General features: G+C 35.4%; 1 protein-coding gene across 1 annotated transcript in view; it reads left to right on the forward strand.

Moving 5' to 3' along the window:
• Positions 1–21,036, forward strand: part of LOC141476904 (long-chain fatty acid transport protein 6-like) — a 41,418-nt gene that overhangs the window by 18,056 nt on the left and 2,326 nt on the right. The window contains exons 6-10 of the mRNA XM_074165812.1: positions 6,584–6,778; positions 15,268–15,358; positions 17,121–17,319; positions 17,920–18,017; positions 20,047–20,177. Coding sequence (XP_074021913.1) covers positions 6,584–6,778; positions 15,268–15,358; positions 17,121–17,319; positions 17,920–18,017; positions 20,047–20,177 — 714 coding nt within the window. The remainder of the gene's footprint in view (positions 1–6,583; positions 6,779–15,267; positions 15,359–17,120; positions 17,320–17,919; positions 18,018–20,046; positions 20,178–21,036) is intronic.

Here is a 21,036-nt window from a genome sequence, read left to right on the forward strand (position 1 = left end):
AATTTGATGGTCGAGTAAGGAACGAAAAATGAGTCAGCAGGCACTTCTCTACAATGCAGGTTGTACTTGGCATAACATTTTATGCCCTGTTAAAATTTAGCTCAATTTATGTTCAGTACTGGAAATTTTTCATTCTCTTATCATTAAAATGTGAAGCAGAAATTTGTCAAGCACCTGCAGGTTTTCAGCATGCACATTTTCTTAAATACCCCACACCACAAATGTCACAGTTACAGACAACTACATCTGTACATTCCATTTTATGTGTCTGAATATTCTCTATATGTCATTACAATTTTATTTACTGGGTGAAATTTCACAATTTATTTATTCTTCTAGTAACCTCTTTTTTTTTTTTTTTTTAAATCTGCAACCACTTGCATATGTTGTAAACAGACATCATTCTTAATCCAAGTTGTTACTGATTTACTACAGTATTAACAATGCCTAAAAGGAGAACGGAACTCTTTGTATATGCAGTTAGAGAAAACAGAATTTTTAGGCTAAGAACATATTCAGCTTATCTGAAATGAAGCATAGGAATGGACCTGGGATTTGGAAGCTTGTATCTTTTCCCTCCAGACTATATCAGTTGATCTAATAAAAAAATATCCTGTATATGAAAACAAACTTTGTGCTTTCAACTGCCATGACTACAACAGTACTATTTTTAAAAAGGGGGTTTAAAAGCAGATTATTATTCTGTCCATTTTGGCTACTGTCTTCTGATACTTTTATACTGGCACACCTTTCTTGGACTTCATCCACACAATGATTCTGTGTCTGTTTTCTCATTCTTTCCACTACTAATAGTAAAGGTTTTGAGGTTTTCTTCCTGAAAAAGTCTTCTGTAATGTTCATAGAGCTCCTTTGGCCTTAGGAAGCCGTGGTTTTCCATACCCAAAAGAGCGCTGAAGGCTAGTTGCAATGTCCGCTACTGGTTTTAGCATGGCGGCTCAAGACTTTTCTGAGTCTTTAAGAGGTCAGATAAATTGACCGATTTCCTTCCTTACAGCTGCTTTTCCTAGATACTCATCTTTTGGTTTACGCTAGTGGACTCATGCAGAAAAAGACCCGATAGTGAAGCCCAGAAATCACAATCATACTTTTAAAAAAGGAAGCTTTGTACTGCTCACAGAATACTGTGTGCACTATGAAGCGCAAGAAATAATCTGTGCATGCTTTAATTCTCTGAATTGACCTTTGGGAAGTTTTGGGTAATTTGCTTTGACTTGTGGGCTCCTGGGGCAGTCAAAAAAAATCTATCTACTTCATATTGCTGTGTGAAACACAGATAAAAGTCACCTTTTTTTGTTGGTTGATGTTTTCTGAGGAAACAGAAGTACAACTAAAGAAAACATTTCCTATTAGAAGAGCTAAAGGAAGAAAACTCCTGTTAGAATCTAATCCTGTTAGATTATTAGGAGATTGATTAATGAAAGCGTGGTGAGAGTGAGATATTCTAAATAGCAAACAACCAGTTCCTGAACTGGGAGGATGTGTCCTGTTTCTAGAATTCCCATTCGTTTCTTATGGTGAACCTCTTCAGTACCCTTCCTTTTTTCTTTACTTGTGTTTTTAACCCTGGGTATGTATTTTGCTTAAAAAATCTAGTTGCAGTTAACAATTGGGTATTACTGAAAAGTGAATGTAAGTATGCATCTCGAAGAATTTATTACATCTGTCATCGTAATGGCGGTAGGATATCTTTCATCTTACAGTCTCTCTACTAACTACCTGATGCCCCTTTTTTCAGGGCTAATGTGTCAATAGAAAACTGGTGAATGTGTTCTTACATGTATTCCTTGTAAATACATGAATGCAAATGCTGTTGTGGTCCATCCATCATATTTTATATTTAACAGATGTTTGCATTTCTCAGGCTCTGAGATTGGTTTTAGTTACATCAAGGCCATAATACAGGAAACATTTCATGCTCCTTTGTTTAAAATTGCCTTTGCTTCTCTCAATTTGGCTTTTTCCTGCTGCAGAAATTGTAAAGTAGGACAATGTTTTCTTGCATTCTTTTAAAGCAACTGCTAAGTATCTTTTTATATAGCTGCAGTCATGAATCCTTCTCTCACCAATGAATATACTGTTGATGGCACTTTAAAAGGCATTTCTTTTATCAACAACTTAATCGTGTAGATAGTCCACATAGTTTACAAAGAACACTTAAGGAGGAAAGACTGGCAGATGAAAAATCCCAGGTATGTGGTATGTAGTGTAATAAGGCAGATCTTGACTTGTCAACTAATTACTATACAAATGAAACAAGTACTCAAAATGGAGAAACAGTGCGTCAGAAACTTTATGATGTATGCAGATATTTGGCATACGGTTCAAAGATCTTAGTAGAATGAACTGAAGAAAAGTCCAGGCGTAAGGTAAGAACAGTTCTTGCCTATTAATGCTTCAAAAAGGCATTGAAAAAATGTTTCGCCTTTACTGTTAGAAATAAGTGGATGTAGACAGAATCGCTGTTTTATGTCACATTATTTGAACTTATTTGTGATGGTTGACCACAGCAAGGCACTGAGTCCTTCATATATGAGATACTGTGAGGAAATACAGCTTTTAGTGAAGGAAGTGCTAACTAGGTACTGTGCTGCTGCAGCAGGCTAACAATACCCATGCTGACCACCTGCTTAACCAGCTGTTGCACGGTAACTGGCTGACATGCCACAGCTTGTTCAGGTGTCAAGAGTGGCACAGGGATAGTAGAGCTTGTCTCCCAGAAGAGATATGTGCTAGGAATTCCTCCTACTTCTGTAATTCAGTCTACTGTACTGAAGGAAAGCTAGTTGATGAAATGCCATCTGAATGTGGCAGAAATTCAAAGCATGACTGTTTGGTGCCATAGTCTGTTTAAAGAATAAGTTCCTGCATATTTAATTTATTTCTATTTTCATACATTAAGATGCCCTAAGTGTGCATCACTCAACCATTTTTCTAGAACTTGTTGGAATCGCCTTGCCTTGCCTTGCCTTCCCTTCCCTTCCCATTTATTGCATTTTATTTACTGTGTAAGTTTTCAGCCTCAGCCACAGTGCCCATGGGTGCCAACACGCCTGGCCTAGAGTTGGACTCTGGCAGTGATCTGGACAATAACACAGACGATGAATATATAGATCGAGTCATGAAAAAGATGTTAAAACAGCTGACTATTTTATTTACTGTGGTTCATTTTCCATTGAAAGTTAGTTACAATTAAAACTATCATGAATCAATGTCATATATTATACAAAAATTTAGATTAAAGTATGTAGAAAAGAGCTATATGAATTTACTCACATGTACAACTGATGTGAATTATCACTGTTCAAAGTCTCCCTCATTGTAATCATTCTCTTCATACTTATTAAATCTGCTGGGAGACTAAATTACGTATAATTTCCATTCTTACAGTTGAAAGACTGCTAAATGCATGACAGTTTTAATGCGTTTTCTCCAGAAAGCCCTGCAGTGGGAGTCTTATATCAACAGATGGGTACAGCAGTGATGGAACTGACTAAGTCACAAATATGGCAGTTGCAGCAATGCAGTCTAACAGAAAATTTACCTTAGTTGTGAAGAAGTGGATTACTGACCTCTCTTTTAAGAAAATTTTCTTTCTGTTACCAGTTCTTGATGACATCACCTTCTTTGTATTTTTGCAAAAGGGCCGAATGCCTTAAGAGAATGCTTCCTAAAGTGAGGCAGTGTGTATTGTTGATAGGTGTTAACACTGCAAGCACAGTAGAATGCCGATCTGTCAGGTTTACTCTGTATCTTCTCTGCTAGAGAAACAACTTTGCGCTATAGTAATATAAACCAGCAAAAATATGCTTTGAACCTGCTTTGGCAGGGGGCTTGGGCTAGATGATCTCCGAAGGTCCCTTCCAACCCCTACCATTCTGGGATTCTGTGATGCTGTAAATAACATGAGGAACTGAAAGCAGTGAAGTAATTGCACTTATAAATGATGCTGTATTTGTCCTTTTGAAACAACCCATAATCCATGTAGGCCATTGTTTTCTAGTTCATCCTAGTTTGTGTCTTTTCAGCAAATAGCCATCAATGCTTTTGTGTTTTTTTTTAAAGTATAAACAATAAAAGCAAACTCACCTGCTTATTAACGTGGTCTCCAGAGATTTTTAATGTTTCTAGCCTGATGAATGACCCACTTAATTAGTGTGTATGCATATATGCACATATTTGTCTGTTCTGTATTGTGGAACAAAGGATTTCTATGAAAGAATCTCTAGTGCTATTTTTCATATCTTAGCAAAGGCAGTACATTTGAATAATTCAGTGGCGTCAGCAAGAGGTAACTGCAGTTCAGTTACTGACATGTTAATTTCAGTGTAGCAATGAAACTGTAAGGCAAATAACCCACTTTGAAAAGTTTAAGTTGAGCTGACTAAAAGGTCAATTCAAAAGATGGCAGACAATCTTCTGGGGGTAAAAAAAGAGTTAAAAGCTTTCCTGACAAAGTTCAAAGTAGCACTGAAACACTTTCCCTTAAAAAAGGGAATACTTTTATTGTTTGTTGACAGTATAATGATTTCGAATGTGTAATACAACAGACCTTATTATTTCAGATATATGAAGATCTAGACTGTTGCATTGTGATATTGCATCTGAAGTTTAAAAACCAAACAACTCAAAAAATTACATCTGTAGGCAATTTTTAGACACTCTAGTGTCTACATTTTTAGTACCAGGCTATGTCCATCGTCAGTTTCATTGTACTAAGTCATGCAGCACTTCTAATAATGATTTAGCATGAAGGCAGTGAAATAAGTGCTTGTCTGTCCAGAAATGATGTTTGCATCTAAAGTAAGGTAGGCAAGGAGAAGGGAAAAGGAACGTACTGGGTTGTTGTTATTAAAAAAAAAAAAAAAAAAAAAAAAAGTTAGTGATTGAGGGAAGGTGGTGAGTGTAGTTTTGAGGTAAAATTGCAAGATAATTCCTCAGATTGTAATACGCCAAGAGCTACCAGTAGCTAGTGAAATAGGTGAGTTCCTTGCTGAATCATCTCAGCAAGAAGACTTCCAGAAGACAGACTGAAGCTTAATAAGAGAACTTTTTATCTTTCTATGAGTTACTGGTTTTGAAGAGGGAAGAAAAAACTTGGTTGGTCTTTGTGATTTAGAGGAGGAACTTAAAATTTAACTGTGATTGCAGGTTTTGTTACGCAAGTGAGAATTCACAATCCTCATGAAAAATTGAATTTGGCCAAGATGTAAGCCTCTGAGGAACAGTCCTGTCTATATACTTAGTAGAAGCTTCACCGTTTTCAACATCCAAAATATTTAAAGATTCCTGTTCCAGTCAGCTGACCAGATCTCTTCACAGAAATAGTTTGTGGTGCTTTTATGCCAGATTAAAGGTGCTAAAATGGATTTTCACTCTAAAGATATACCTAATTGATATTGGATTAGAGTTGAGAGGGGAAAAAGAAACTATAATAGAAGAACACAGAAAATAGGGACTATCTGCTTCCTTTAGTATATGCATGTGGATGTGTGTATATATATACACACAAATATATAGATAGATACAGAAAGACTGTGAATATGTGCATGTACGTGCATATGTATGTAAACAAGTGTTTGTATACATTTGTATAAGTGTGCATATGTAGAGGTATGTACAGACAGTGTTGCAGTATCAGAGTGCTATGCAGTTCTAAAGGTATATGGTAACAAACTGTACCTGTATTTCTGTTGTACTATCTCACTTCTCGGGCATTCTGTATTGCCATCATTTGCAATGAGTAAAAACAGAGTCTCATTTTAAAATAGGTGAAATTAAAAAAAAACCACAACAAAACCCAACAAAATAACATTTTAGCTATTTTGCCTTCTGATACTTCAACTTAAATCTGATTGTACTTTAAAGGTGCTATATCCAATCACAAGGTTTAGGAATGTGTTCATAAAATTAAGAGTCTCACTGAACTGGATGAACACATAGTATTGTGTTTCTTGTAATAAATCATGGGGATTGGCAACAGTAAGGCCTCAAGATCACCAAGAAATAATATACTGCAAGTAACATTAACAAAACCGTGCAAATCTCAATATTGAAGAAATACAGAAGATGACTCATACGCAATGTGTGGGAAGGAACAGATATTACAAGGGTGTGAAATCTGATTGTTTCTTATAATCAGTCTGAAGAAACAATAAAGTAACTATTAATCTATGCAGACTGTAATCCCTTGACAGAAATAATTCCTACCATTATCTGTTTTTCCCATTTTCCTAATTCCTCTGAGTGGAAACAGACTCAGGTAATAAAACTTCTAAAATATGGAAGCATTTATATAAATTAATGTAGCCATTTTTCAGGAAATAATTTGCTTGTTCAAGAAAAGACAAGCAAACAAGATAATAGGTTTTTGATTGCAGTTTGCTACATTGTAGCTGTAGGCGAGCTATGTCAGCTTTAACTTCTTAATTGTTGGTTGGGGGTTTTTTTGTTGTTTATACTTTGTGTATTTAAAAAAGATACATTTTCTTATCAACATAAGCAACAATCAAATGCATTTATCAGTATATTATATTTTAAATCCTTTCTTTCTTTTTCTTAACAGAAGGAGGGAGAAAAAAATCACAAAGTCCGACTGGCAATTGGAAATGGAGTAAGAATTGATGTATGGAGAGAATTTTTAGACAGATTTGGTGCTGTTAAGATCTGTGAGTTTTATGGTGCTACTGAAGGAAACATTTGTTTCATGAACCACACAGGAAAAATTGGATCTGTTGGACGCACCAATTTCTTTTATAAGGTGACTATATATTTACGTTGTACTTTGTAAAAGGGAGTACTGAAGGTAAATGTGTTTCTCAGTTTGATCACAGGACACGGGGCTGCAGTCATAAATCCAGGGTAAATTTTCTGACTTAGTTACTGCAAGTTGAATTTGCCCTTTGTAAAATCTTGGCTGCCAAAGTATTGCAGATAGTGCTGAGCACCCAACCCAGTTATACTTTCAACAGTAACACTTAGATTTTTCTTAAAGTTCACAAGAGTTAAAAAGCCTTGCCTCTCTTCTGACAGTTATGAGTAGGTTCCGAGTAACATTTCAAATCTCTATAATATTAAAGGACAAAAGAGGAAGTTGGATTTGTTTTAATACCTAAGAACTTGTCATCTGTGAAATAAACATACAAGTGTCCTGTTTTGACTTAGTGTTCTACAGATTATATTTAGAACTGTTTTCAAAGAGTATATATATATATATAGGGCATATTACTGTGTAAATACTTGACATAAATGGGAATTAATAGTAAATAAAATAAAGTAACGTATAGTCAGATATAACTTTAAGAGGTATTTTATATCGAAGTGCAATTAAACATAAGACAACACAATACAAATATAATCAGTGTTGAGTAATTGTGACGGACAATATTTACCAGAGGTATTGATTTAAAAAGTCTATGCCCCTTTATCTACCAAGTCTGGTATATTTATTCGGTTTGTTCTAGGTTACTGAAACTAGAAAAAAAATACATTTTTTCACTGCTTATTCTATAGTCTCTGTTTTGTATTTCATCAGCTTTGACAATGGAAGTTATATGTCTTGGGGAAGAGGAATACATATTATTTATATCACACATGGTGGCTTTTCTTTCATCCTTCTGAGTAAATGAAGAAGAATTTATTTCAGCTTGAAATTCACAGATAGATTTTTCCCTTTGGGTCCTCTTAATAGCTTCTCTAAAATGGTTTGAGAAGTCAGTAAGTAACGTGTCACAAACTCGAGCTAATAGTTTGAAGGATTATTTAGCAAGGCTTTCTAGCAAGGAGACTAGATATTTAACATTATGTTGTTATTTACGCCAATTTTTACTGTTCTTGAAATAAATAGGACAACATGCATTGGCTAGAATTTGCAAATGAACTGAGATACCTTTCCATACTGAGATACCTGTCTATACATAGAAATCCTGCTGACTTAAGTGTCATTTGTGCTCCCAAGGAGAACTGATAATAAAATATCCTGACAAAACTTTTTTTTCAGAGAATGATGTAATACGTTTGTTCAGAAATACATCAGAGGTATCTTCTGATGACGTGCAAATAGGTTTCTAGGCAGCATATGTTCCAGAGTCCACAACTTCAATACAGCATGACCACATTACAATCACCACTGACTACTTTACAACTTGGGGCCAGAGGAATTCTTCGCTTCTGGGACAGAAACCCAGACTGCAGGGAGAAACCTGGAAACACTCAGAAAAACACCACAAGTGCTAGTCTGTTTTTCAGAAACTGTTGAGAGCTCAGGAATTTAAGCAGACTGACTCTGCTGAGTCTCTTGTTCTGCATGATTGATGCTCTCTAGTATGCACAGTTGACATCTGGTGCTGAGGCGTGTCTCTAGAGGGGTTCAGAACCAGTACAGGAAATCAGAAACACGGAATTTAGGGAGTAGTAGGTGAACCAGGGACCTTAGAGCTGATTAATTTTTGTTTCAGACTTTTCTAAGTCATATGCATTAATAATTTTTTAATTTTTTTTTAATGTTATGAAATTTTACATTTGTTCCAAACCCGAATAAACTTGTTTTTGGTATTTCAGAACTTTTGACAGAGTTTTGTCATAAGTTATTAACCTTTTGGAAATACTATGTAAGGTTACAGCAGATAAAGGATTAGACTTGAAATTACTTATTTATTGATTTAATTATCTGTATTTTTAATCAAATAGTGTGGGGTTTTTGCATGAATTAGTAGTGGTACTTCATATGTCAATAACAAATGCGTTTGTGTTTCCAAAAGAAAATATTAGTATTTTTGGATATTTTTGCACATGAAACATCCTACTTTTTCCTCTTTAATGATTGGACATATGATTTGAGTTAGTCGCCGCAGATTAGGTGAAAAAATAGCTCATGCAACTGCAATTAAAAAATAAATGCAGTTGTAACTGAATACTTGCTCTTACTAGACATCTTTTCTGTAATTTATATACTGTTCCAAGTTGGAACTGTTACAGTCTATGGAAACATCAGTATAGTCTGCTAAGATAATTATGGATTGTCCCCTTGCTTACTTGGTATGAATATAGAAAGACCATAAGATATTTTATGAACTGGAAAAAGCCATTCATTCCATTTGGCTTGGCTTGAAATCAATTTTATTCTGTCTTTTTCAATGCTCTCTTTTCCCTAGAAATAAATCTACAGTAAGTCTTCAGTTATTTCTGTAGTTTCCGTTGTAAGGAAAGTAGCTAAAGCACATTATTTGTGAGCAGGCTCAGTATTTCGCTGCTACCATTCTCCAAGGGGCCCGAGGTGCATTGGCTTGTAACCCTTCCCCCAATCTATATATATTTGGTGTTCTATGACTGTAGAGTTTGAGGGAAGAATGAAGGTTGTCACCAAAAAACATATTCAGTGCAGAGCCAAACTACCTCACTTTAGTTACATTGGCATGGTATGTCCAGCCAGGTCAGTGGGTGGATCGTATGACCCATTTTATGTGGAAGTAGAACTGTGGAAATCTCTTCCAAATCAAGGAGGTTGCAGAGACTCCTCCATCAGAAGCTTTTTCATAAGTAATATGTTTTGATCCAGAGCATTTATGGTTATGAGAAATACATGGTCTCCCTCTCTCTGAAAGAACTTGTGTCAGTGGAACAACATGGCCTATTAATAATATTAAAATAGTTACAGGTCTGAATTTAACATTTCTGCAGTCTGTTAACTGGGGCTCTGGGGCTCTGCTTCTGCCTCTGATGCGGTTCCTCTGGACGGCAGTTCCTTGGGTCTGCTTCATGACACTTGTTTGCAGGAGCAGCTAGCTCCCTCGTATGCTGAAGCAGAGTAGTGTTGACATGAACAAGGGCTTAGATACAGTGCAGTTTCAGAACAGTCTAAAAGACGTTGAGAAGGATTGTTGAAAATATCGTAAGACATACTTTTTAGTCATTTTCTTTTTTTTTTAAAAAAAGTGCATATTGTAACAAATACTTAAGTTTGGGGACCTTTTATATGTTTTTGATTACTCCACAATCTGTGAGTATTGTGATACAAACTCTGTATTTTAATGCCATAGATAAGTTCATTTTTACTTATTTCAGGCATTTGCTGTGGTGTTTTTTTTAAATATATTTTACAGATTACAGATTATGAAATAATGCATTCTGAAGTGTAGCTGTTGTGTTTGTTTTACTTCAGTCTGAATGACATTTGCTGGCCATCTAGCAATATGTAAAGGAGAGCAGCTTCATTTCTGATTTACTGACCATGAATGATCTGAAGTTGGAAAGGGAGACTACTTCCTGCTGGAAAGCAGAGAATGGCACAGACAAAGCCTAGCCATCCAATTCCTGATTTTTTTAATTTCTTCAAAGAAATGCTACAACTTTTGAAACGTTATTCTCTTGACACATGGGTGATAGGAGGAGATACCTTTAGATATACTCTCTAGGGATTTCCTAAACACTTATTTCTTAAACTGGGAATAGACAGAAAGACAACTGAGAAAGTGGGAAAGAAGCTTGTGTGTCCCTATTTGTGATACAGTAAAGAAGAAGGAAGAAAATTATTCTTTCTGCTGGCATAATTGCAAGTCAGAATGAAGTAAATGCAGTATAAAAGCCCATACATAGAGATATTGACAGTATAGTGGGAATATTAGCAGGTAGGTTCAAAATATAATATTTTTAGCAGGGCAAAAGGAAGAGAAACAGGAAGGCATTTCTGTGGTAGGTAGTGGCAATGGCACAGTTTCTAAAGGTGAAATGCAGACAAAAGTTACAGCTTTAAAAGACAAATTGAGCTCTCAGAATGAGCAAAGTAGCTTACCATCAGTAACTGCTAAGTGTTGGGGACAGATACTTGTGACTAATATTAATGTTCTACATAACACATTAATTTTCATAAATAATTTGGAAGACACAAGTTAATAGGAAGAAATGAATGTTATAGCAGTTGCCAGACTTTCAAGAAGCCACTGTGTGTGAGATGTTAACTTGAAGCAGTGCTCTTGTTTGCAGTTGTTTATTTTCATGCTATACTGTTTATATAAGAAGGATTGGTTCATGTGCTGGAAAGCATCGCTGTCGTATATGAATAAATCCTTCAATAAGGATGCTTATATAGAGTCAGTGACCAGAAAAATAGAAGCTTCTGAATAGCTTTTTAGCTGGTAAAACTTAAAATGTTTTACAAAGAAGATAGTGTATAAATTAACATAGTAATATAATAAATTACTGGTTAATATTTACATCTGGCATACATATCTATATAGTTAATATTAATGATTAACTTTATTATATATGACACACATATATTCTGAACTTTATTTATAAATGTATTTTTTAAATTATCTTAGGTATTCCATCTATTACAGTCATCTAAATCTCTCTTACTCAAAACTGCATGAATCAAAATCAGCGTTTAGCTGAAAAACATTTAAATCATATAACAAATTGTAAATCATTTCAATATATGAAGTAGTCTGTCTTTCACACAGCAGTGCAGAATTAGTATTGTGCACTTTTTTCATACAGTTATAGAATTTAAGTGGCAGAAGAGATACTTTTTAGTTTAGAAATAAACAAAGTATGTTTAAGCCTATCTAAAGACACTGGAAAACTGGATTCACAGGAAGAACATTGGCATGTGTTAATCCAAGCAATGGAAGCTCTTAAGTTCATTTGCCAATAAAAATTAGTGTTGTTTCTCCTTTTGTGACTAGTTTTGAGCTAAAATAATCCAAGGTACTTCAAGTGTATTTCAAGGTATTTTATTATAATATGTGATGAGGGTATTTTATTATAATATGTGATGATTCTGTTAATATGAAGCATAGTTTTAAAAAAAAATCTCTTGGTTTTGTTTACTTTTGCTAACAAAACTATGCAAAGGACATATATAGCTGCTCTTTACAGTATTGAAAAGGCATTACAAGTGTATTTTTAAAACATTTATAGGATATGACGCTACTATGCTCCATAATTATTTTTTTTCTTACATTTAACATTTTTAAGATGCTTGGAACTAAATATAGTAAATGAGATCACAGTAACAGTTTGGGTTGGAAGGGAGCTTTAAAGGTCATCTAGTCCCACCCCCTGCAATGAGCAGGGACATCGTTGACATTAGTTTGCTCAGAGCCTGGTCCAACCTGACATAGAATGTTTCCAGGGATGGGGCATCTACCACCTCTCTGAGCAACCTGTGCCGGTATTTCGTCACCCTCATTGCAAAACATTTCTTCCTTATATCTAGTCTAAATCTTCCCTCTTTTAGTTTAAAACCATTACCCCTTGTCCTATCGCAACAAGCCCCTCTAAAAAGTTTGTCCCCATCTTTCCTGTCAGCCCCTTTTAAAGCTTCTCTTCTCCAGGCTGAACAACCCCAGCCTGTCCTCATAGGAGAGGTGCTCCAGCCCTCTGATCGTCTTTGTGGCCCTCCTCTGGCCCTGTTCCAACAGGTCCATGTCCTTCCTGTGCTGAGGGCTCCAGAGCAGCATGCAGTGCTCCAGGTGGGGTCTCTCTGGTGTGACCCCAAATGGAGTAATGGTTTGTAATGTAATGCTTTGTTTTATAAACAGATACTCTCCTACAGAATTCAACAATATCTAATCTCTAAAGCAAATAACTAAATAAAAAGCAATAGCTTGTGGTCTTTGTTCTCTGATGAAGGTTCTGTGAGCATTTACTAAAAGCTGAAACTTTACGAACTTCAAAACTATTTTCAAAACAATATTTAAACTCACACATTTCCGGTTAATTGAAAAAAAAAGTGGGGGGAAAGGGGTGGAATGTTGTTATCAGATAACGTCCAGACAGCATACTAACAGACAGTAATGTTGCAGTTTAACTCATTTAAAGTTTCAGCTAGATAAATGGTGCTTATTGTTTGGTACATTTATGTGGTGCTTTAGGGAGTAAAATGTAGATTAAAATGATGAATGCTGCATGCAGTACTCTGTGAAAATGCTGCAACAGCTCAGGCCCTCTTTTCCAGTAAGTTTTAAATAATGAGATAAAATAAATGTAGGCCTGTACCCAGACTAAATTCTTTGCTCTGGAGCTTTCATTTTCTACTATTTAATATGAAAAGAAAGCTCTTTGCACAGAGGCAGCTGTTTGCAATGTATATTGGCATAGTTTCATTATGCATGTCTAATACAATATGTGGTGTTTTCTCCTTTTAATTTGCTTGACTATTATTTCAAAAAGCTAACTGGTATAGGCATAGTTGCCTATAGGCATACTACATATGCCTATATAGGCATACTCTAAAGTTGCAGGCACTGAAAGATGTATGCAGCAACAAAAATATAGTAAGAGTCTCAACAGTTTTTAGATCATGTCAGACACTTAAAGTTTCTGAGTATTTATAACAACTTAAAAAAATGCATCATACAGACAAGCTGGAGGAATATTGAGCTCTGGAGGAATAAACAGATAAAAATGGAACTGAACAGGGGCACACTGCTGTTCTAATAAAACACAAAAATATCAGAATAACATTTCATTTTATATCATTTCCTTCTTATTATTTATATTCTTCACTGCACTTGGTCTGTCATATGAAACATATTAAAGTAGTAAGTATCAATGTAAAAAAGAAAGTGAAAAAGAATAGCATTAAATGTAGACAGTCAAAAGAAAAGACTATAAGAAAAAAATTACTTAATACCTCCCATTCTGTTCTTCAAGAAAAATACAGTCATTTTCTAATGAAGGCACACTTCTTTGGCTCTCAAATTTCTGACTTTGATAAATGCTGTATTCTATAGTTATTGAAAAAAATACTCTTCCCTTTATTCAAATAAAGTGTCCCGTTCTTGGATCATGACTTAATTTTACATGCTATGACCTTGTTCCTTTGATCAACTGTTAAAAATATCTTTTTGTTTCAGACTTTGGGTAGAAGGATAACACAGTGGTAAACATTAAAAAGACTCAGTGAAACAAGTTTGTCCATATGAGGCTGAAATTGTGTGCTTGTTGTTTGATTCAAGTTGCTATTTATTCAGACTTCTTTGAACAGAAAATGATGTGATATAGCTACAGCAACATTTCAAATTAGGATAAAATAATTACGCAACATTTCATCTGAATTAGTTGCAGAAAAGCAAAGGGGATTATGCTTTAGCATCCTACCCTTTACTTCAGTCACTTTCATAACACTATCCTTAAATTATTTGCACTTCTTTATTGTGAAGAGTGTAGCAGTATGTTCATATGTTTTTAAATTTTGTTTCTCTGCTTGCCAGGATTTCTCCAGGAGAAGATAATTGTATATCCTTGGTTTGACTGGTTGCTAAATAGATTGCTGACATACTTCTTTATGAAAAGGGAAATCAGAATCCCCAGCTGGGTGAACTGAAGCTTTACCATAATAACTGCAACCACAGGGGTCCATATACTACCAGGCACATGATATCTGTCCGTGTCTCTGAAAGGTCTAATTTGGATCTGTATCACAGTAGAAAAATGAAGCAAAACAACAGTTAGACCCTGTATATTGGAGAAAAAAAGTATTGCAATTCCTGGTCTTGATAAGAGCATATTGCCCTCACCTTCAGCTTACTCCAAGCCACATCTCTGTGATCCTTACACAAAAGGAAGGTTAGTTGTAAAACATAAGTAAGAGGCCAGTTAGGTCAGCAGTGTCAGGACTTAAGGGTTCACAGGATTTCAGAAAAAAGCAGAATTAACCCTGACATAACCGTGGGACGTGCACAGCTACATAACCATGTCAAACAACATGTGACTGTATCCTTCTGCTGGTGCTTGTGATAGGGCTTTCCACCATACACGAGCCTGAGAAAGCCTGTGGGGAAACTAAGGGTAGTTAAGAAAGAGTAAAGCCCGACAGGAAGCAGATTTCCCTTTGTAAGGAGATGTAGGCCTTTGCTTTGCAAGTTTACATGTCAGAAGACCTCAAGAACACTTTTCATATCAGCCACCACCATTAAATGTTGCTTAAGTTCCAGATATCCTGGCTCATGTAGGTTCTTCCACTGACATTTGGATCCCATAACTTAATTTATAAGAAAATTAACAAAATTACAGTTCTGTGTCTTCACCAAGTATTTTTGAAAGTTACAAGATTTTAAAAATATTTTGATGTTGCTATCTCTAGGAAATCGTGTAAGTTTACATTAAGAGTATTCTCAGTTTCAAATGAAACTACATTCTACTTTTAGATGAGAAGACTGGAGTAAAGGTTTCTTTGCTTATATTTGCTGCCACCAGATGTCACTGTGTAGATGAATAACCGATGACCCTTTTTCCCTTTTGTAGCTTTTTTTTCCATTTGATTTAATCAAGTATGATTTCCAAAAAGATGAACCAATTAGAAATAAGCATGGTTGGTGTGAAAAAGTTAAGAAAGGTAAGTATGTATTTTAATAGGATATAACAGCTTTTGATTGTAATACAAATACTCCAGAGAATTTTTTTAAGGATACTTGCCACGGTGTTACTATACTAAGCCAACATCAGCTATTACTCTTTGCTCTGACAGAAATAATATTGATTTTTGATCTAAGACAGAACACTGTTAAACCTACCAGTGCTGACACCAGAAGAACTTAGGTGATCCTTGGATATCTTCACAGAAGAACAGTGTTCAAAAGTGATGATGTGATACTATCTCTGAATACGTAGATAATGACGTCTGTGTTTTTTAAAGGAGGTTAATATAGTGAGATGGCTGCCTAGGAGATCTACAAGAAAGACTAGTGGACTAGAGCAAATGCTTTGTTTTTAATAAAGAGGTTATATGATTATAGCTGTCTTCAAAATACTTATCAAGTATCTGGTATCTCTTGATTATACCTATTTTTAAAGTGTTTATTAGGTACTGAAGCATCTCTGTTTTACTGTAGGAAGGTAACAGCTGTAATTAATGCCTGGAAGCTGAAGCAAGAAAAACTGATATTGAAGAAAAGGGGAGATGAAGCAGGACTTAAGTGGTTCTCTAACAGGTCTTAATCAAAGATGGGCACTTTCAGGAAAATATGGTCCCCAAAACTTGAAATTTTATAGGAAATTATCTGTAGGGATGTCAGACTGACCTGTGAAGGGAACACATGTTCTGATTAGACACCTGGTCTAATTTTTTCTGATTATATCAGTCAGTCTAATAAAAAGTATTATCTCTAACTGTAGACTTTGTGTTACCCATGCCCTATACCTTCAGAGCATCATGGCCATGGTGACACTACCAGTGAGCTCAGTGCTTTCACTGTAAACACTACCAATTTATGGAAGAAGGCATGGCTCTTTTATGAGGAGGCAGTCTTAAATTAGAAATTGTGCATACCTTTTGACACATTTTTATTTTGGTATATTTCCATATTTATAATCTTTATGTGTGACACAAAATAATGTAAGTCTTAAACTTTATTGTTCAGAATGTGCTTCCAAAATATTAGGAGTATATACAAATATTCCACTTTCAGCAAACCAACACCCTGATACTCTACATGCATAACAGGATAATCCTATCCCAATCTCTCCTTACTTTTTGAGAAAAAAAAAAAATTAGAACTTTTCTATTTTGCTCCACAAAGAAAGTAATGAGGCTATATCACAATGAAAATTCTTAAGAAGTGTTCTCAGAACTTCTGAAAGGAGTCTGAATAGGGATTTAATGCCTGGGTTGAACACTTGGTTTTTATTAACACTTGCTTTTCAGTAGGAAACTGATAAAGTTGAGTCAACTTTATCAACTGATAAAGTTGATTCCAGTTGAATCACTGGAAATTCAGTAAGGTGTTGGGAGTGGGACATATTATTCACTTTAAGTGTACTCTTTGAGAGGATAGTAAAAGTACTAGTGAACTCACTATTGATAAATGACAGTTCTGGGTGAAAACTGATGAGTCATCAGGAAGAAACACAGAAGACTGGGAATTTCAGTGGACAGTATTGTACTGTGTCTTTATGGTCACTTTGCATGTAGAGATGGCCACAAGAATTGTAAAGCAGTAAAAACAGGTAAGTTTTTATTATTGGCTCTTACGTACTGAACTCTGTCAGACTTGGTTCCTGGTCTTGTAAAATTGTATGTACCAAATTAATCTTAATGTGAAGTGGAGGAATTGTGCAACGATACCTTAGGCTTACATTCTTTCAACTTCTCTTTATAGGTGAGGCTGGTCTTCTCATTTCCAAAGTCAATGCGAAGAACCCCTTCTTTGGTTATGCTGGCAATAAGAGACACACAGAAAAGAAATTACTCTGTGAGGTGTTTAAGAAGGGAGATCTTTATTTCAATACTGGAGATCTAATGGTTCAAGACAATGAGAATTTTCTTTATTTTTGGGACAGGATTGGAGATACCTTCAGGTGTAATCATTGTTTCTTTTCACATTTCTTCACTAAAAAATACGAACATGGAGAATAGAATAATACTATTCTATTTGTTTTCAGCCAGAAGTGTTCAGTTTATTACTATTTTGAGGTGGTTTTTAGTTATCTTGAAGTGGATCACAGGGGCTTAATTTTGTAAAAAGTGTTCCCCTGGAGCTGGATAGCTAGTTTCCAGAATGTTTTGTAGGAATTACAATAGTCCTTCCAATAAGCGTAGTAACTACTGATGGTTTTGCTGTAAGCAAGGAAGTTGGATACTGAAGTGGAGAAAAATGTACCATGTAGTGAAGACTGGTCACATTTGATATGTTTAGGTACGTGTCAAAATTTTGAAAACCATTGTATAAGATTATGATAAGCTTTCATTGTGCTTTATAGTGATAGCTAATACCCAGTACCATTTGAATTGCAAGAGGCCTTCTGGTGATCAGATTAATATACCAACATGACAAGTGGGAACAAATTTGAGCTGGTGTTAGTCTGAAATGAACACAGTTCCTCCAAAAGTTAATGTTTTTTAAAGAGGAGGTGTCTATATGTTTTCATGGGATTAAATTATTTTTTCATGTCTTTTAGATGGAAAGGGGAGAATGTTGCAACTACGGAAGTTTCCGATGTGATTGTAATGTTGGACTTCATACAAGAAGCAAATGTGTATGGTGTATCTGTGCCAGGTAAAATAAGCTTTAGCTGTATGTTTTTCTTCCCCTGGATTAGTTTTTAACCCTCAACTGTTTTATTTCATGTTTTAAACCTATAAATCACTTCTGATTGAGTCCTATGTTTAATACCTAGCTAAAATGTAGCTAGGTATTTTCATATGAAAATAATGAAATTATTATACCACCAGATAATGAAAATACCACCAGATTGTGAATGCGCCAGTGAATCGTGCATTTTTATGCGTATGCAGTGATGTGTATTTTTTAAAAGTTATCTTTCATGAATTTGTGATAGCTTCATAATCTAAATTAAAGTTTAAAGATTTATTAAATTCACATCTGTGGAAAATCCACACACCCATGTATCAAAATAAAATGTCAACAAGTTAAGAATTAAAGTAACTCTAAAGGAAAGCATATGAAGACATTCGTCTGTCTTCAGTTTTTACTTAGCCTCATAAACCATCTGTAAACAGATATATTACAAACCCAAGGACTAAGTGAAAAAGAAAATGAAGAGTAAATAAATTATTGGGAAAGAATATACATTCATCTCTTTTTAATAACTTTTTGAGGCTAATTTGCATAAGACCATCTGGGCTTGACTCCCATTCATGCTAAATCTTTTTTAAAATATGTGCTGGGTCTGGCTGGGATAGCAGTAAGTTTCTCTATGGAGTCTGTAGGGTGCTGTGCTTTGTATGCGTGGCTGAAACAGTCCTGATAACTTACCAACACTTGGCTACTGCTGAACAGAACTTGCACAGTATCAAGGCTTTCTCTGTGCACCGAGCATGCTGGGGGCGGGCAAGAAGTTGGAGGCAGATGTAGGTGGGACAGCAGGCCCTAACTGACCAAGGGGATATTCTGTATCAGATGATTCCACGCTCAGTAATAAAAGCTAGGGGGAAGGAAGAGGGTGAGATGTTTGTGGTTATGGTGCTTGTCTTCTCAAGCAACCACCACATGAGCTGAGTGAGGCCCTGCCCTGCAGGAAGTAGCTGGACATCTGCCTGATGGTGGTAAATAATGAGTGAAGTCCTGTTTTTACTTTGCTTGTGCATGCAGCTTCTGCTTTCCCTATTAAACCACCATTATCTTGATACATCAGTCTTCTTGCTTTCCTTCTATTCCCTTCCTGTCCCATGGGAGAAGGGACTGATTGAGAAGCTTGGCCAGGGTGAACACAACATAAAATGATAAAAGAATTTGAAATGTGAAAAAGGTGTCACTTACCTCTAGTTATAGACACACAACAAGAAAGATCATAATAAAGAAGATGGACTGAAAATCAGACTAAAAATAAGAGCTTCTCATTTCCTATATATTTACCTGCAGATTCCTACCCAGGTTATGTGACTGTCATAATTGCACTTAAACATAAACAAATCAAGTTCCTCACAGATTTTGTAGCATTAGCAAAAAAAAAAAAGTAGAAAGGAGAACAAAGATAAGGTTGGCAGAATGTCTCTGCTGTTATTACTGGCTGGTGGTTAAAGTGTGCAATTATTTTTGATTGTTGAAGTTCACTGCTTTTATATTTTACCCATTTGGGTCTTTCCCATAGACCCAAAGTGCTCTCTCTCTTTCCAGACAAACCAGTAAAAACTTTTAATCTCTGTTAACAACATTCAGATCCACAGTTTTGAGAGAAGATACTGGCAAGACAGAAAGGCTAAAACTGAAGAGAAGACATAATAGGCTAATCCAGGAAAGAGGCTCAGCACTCTTGTTTTTGAGAGAGGAATGGTATTGATGTTTGTACACATTTATTGATTAATACTGAACATGGCACTCCATTTACTCTTACCTGCCAAACTCATTTACAGCATTATTGCTTAATTGACCATTTGAATGATCTCCAAATATATGTAATACCATATAAAATATGAATGTAATCTTCCAGCTTTACTGAAACTCAGAAGGTGATATATGACTGCCAGTTTATTAGTGCACTACAGTTCTTTTTTTGTAAGGTTCATCACTAAATTGTCAACTTTATTCATGTTTCAAAATTGGCATCTCACTTCCTTTCCCCCAGATCATGAAGGAAAAGCAGGAATGGCCTCTCTTATTTTAAAGCAGAATGCATCATTGGACTTGGAGCAAATGTATAAGCAAGTAGTGACCTATCTACCAAGTTATGCTTGTCCTCTTTTTTTAAGAGTCCAGGTAAGCTGCATTATTGCCCGGTCCATACAAATATCTGAACATAGAGATGGCTAAATGAATAACAAAAAGTGCTTGTTCATATATGACTGGTTTTAGAACCAGTCCTATTTGCTGCCTTCATTAATGGAGTCCTGGGAAAGGAATTTCACAAAAAGTCAATAAAATTTGCAGATTATGTTAAAATGGGAGGAATTATACAACTAAGTAAGGATAGCGATCATACAAAAGGATTTAGGGAGATTAGAAGCATGACATGGGAAAACAAAAAGATTCAGATTAGTAAAATGTGAACAATGGCATCTGGAGAAAGTAATCTAAAATCCATTTATTCAGTGGAAATGAGAGAACTAGAGCTAAAGCAGGAGACTGTGGACAATAAATGAAATGTTATTTGCTCTAATGTAATGACAAAAGTTAAAGCATTTTAAAAGGTACTAGGTAAACTGAAACGGTGAATTAAAAATGTACATTATTATTGTCTTCACCATAATAATCGGTCATCACTATTTGTATACTAGTACTTTGCTGTATTGACTGTCCAGTTTGGGAAAAACAATTAGTCCCTGCCCCAAAGAGTCAAAAATGTACATGTAATACAATGGACTTCATATGACTAGAAAAAATGGGAGAGTATATAAAACATACAATACTGATCATCACAGTAAGTGAAGTCTGATAAGTATCTTCATTTCTGGTAACTGTTTTGAAAATATCATGACAAAGGCAAAAAAAAGAATGACAGAGAAAAATGCTTTTGAAGATGTTTATGAACTCTCCTAAGTCTGAGGAGAAGATGGAAAAAATAATCATTGTTTGAAAAGAGAAGGTAAGTTATGGGAGTTGGTTCCCTGGGCCAATC

The sequence above is a fragment of the Numenius arquata genome, chromosome Z, assembly GCF_964106895.1.
Source record: "Numenius arquata chromosome Z, bNumArq3.hap1.1, whole genome shotgun sequence".
Lineage (NCBI taxonomy): Eukaryota > Metazoa > Chordata > Aves > Charadriiformes > Scolopacidae > Numenius > Numenius arquata.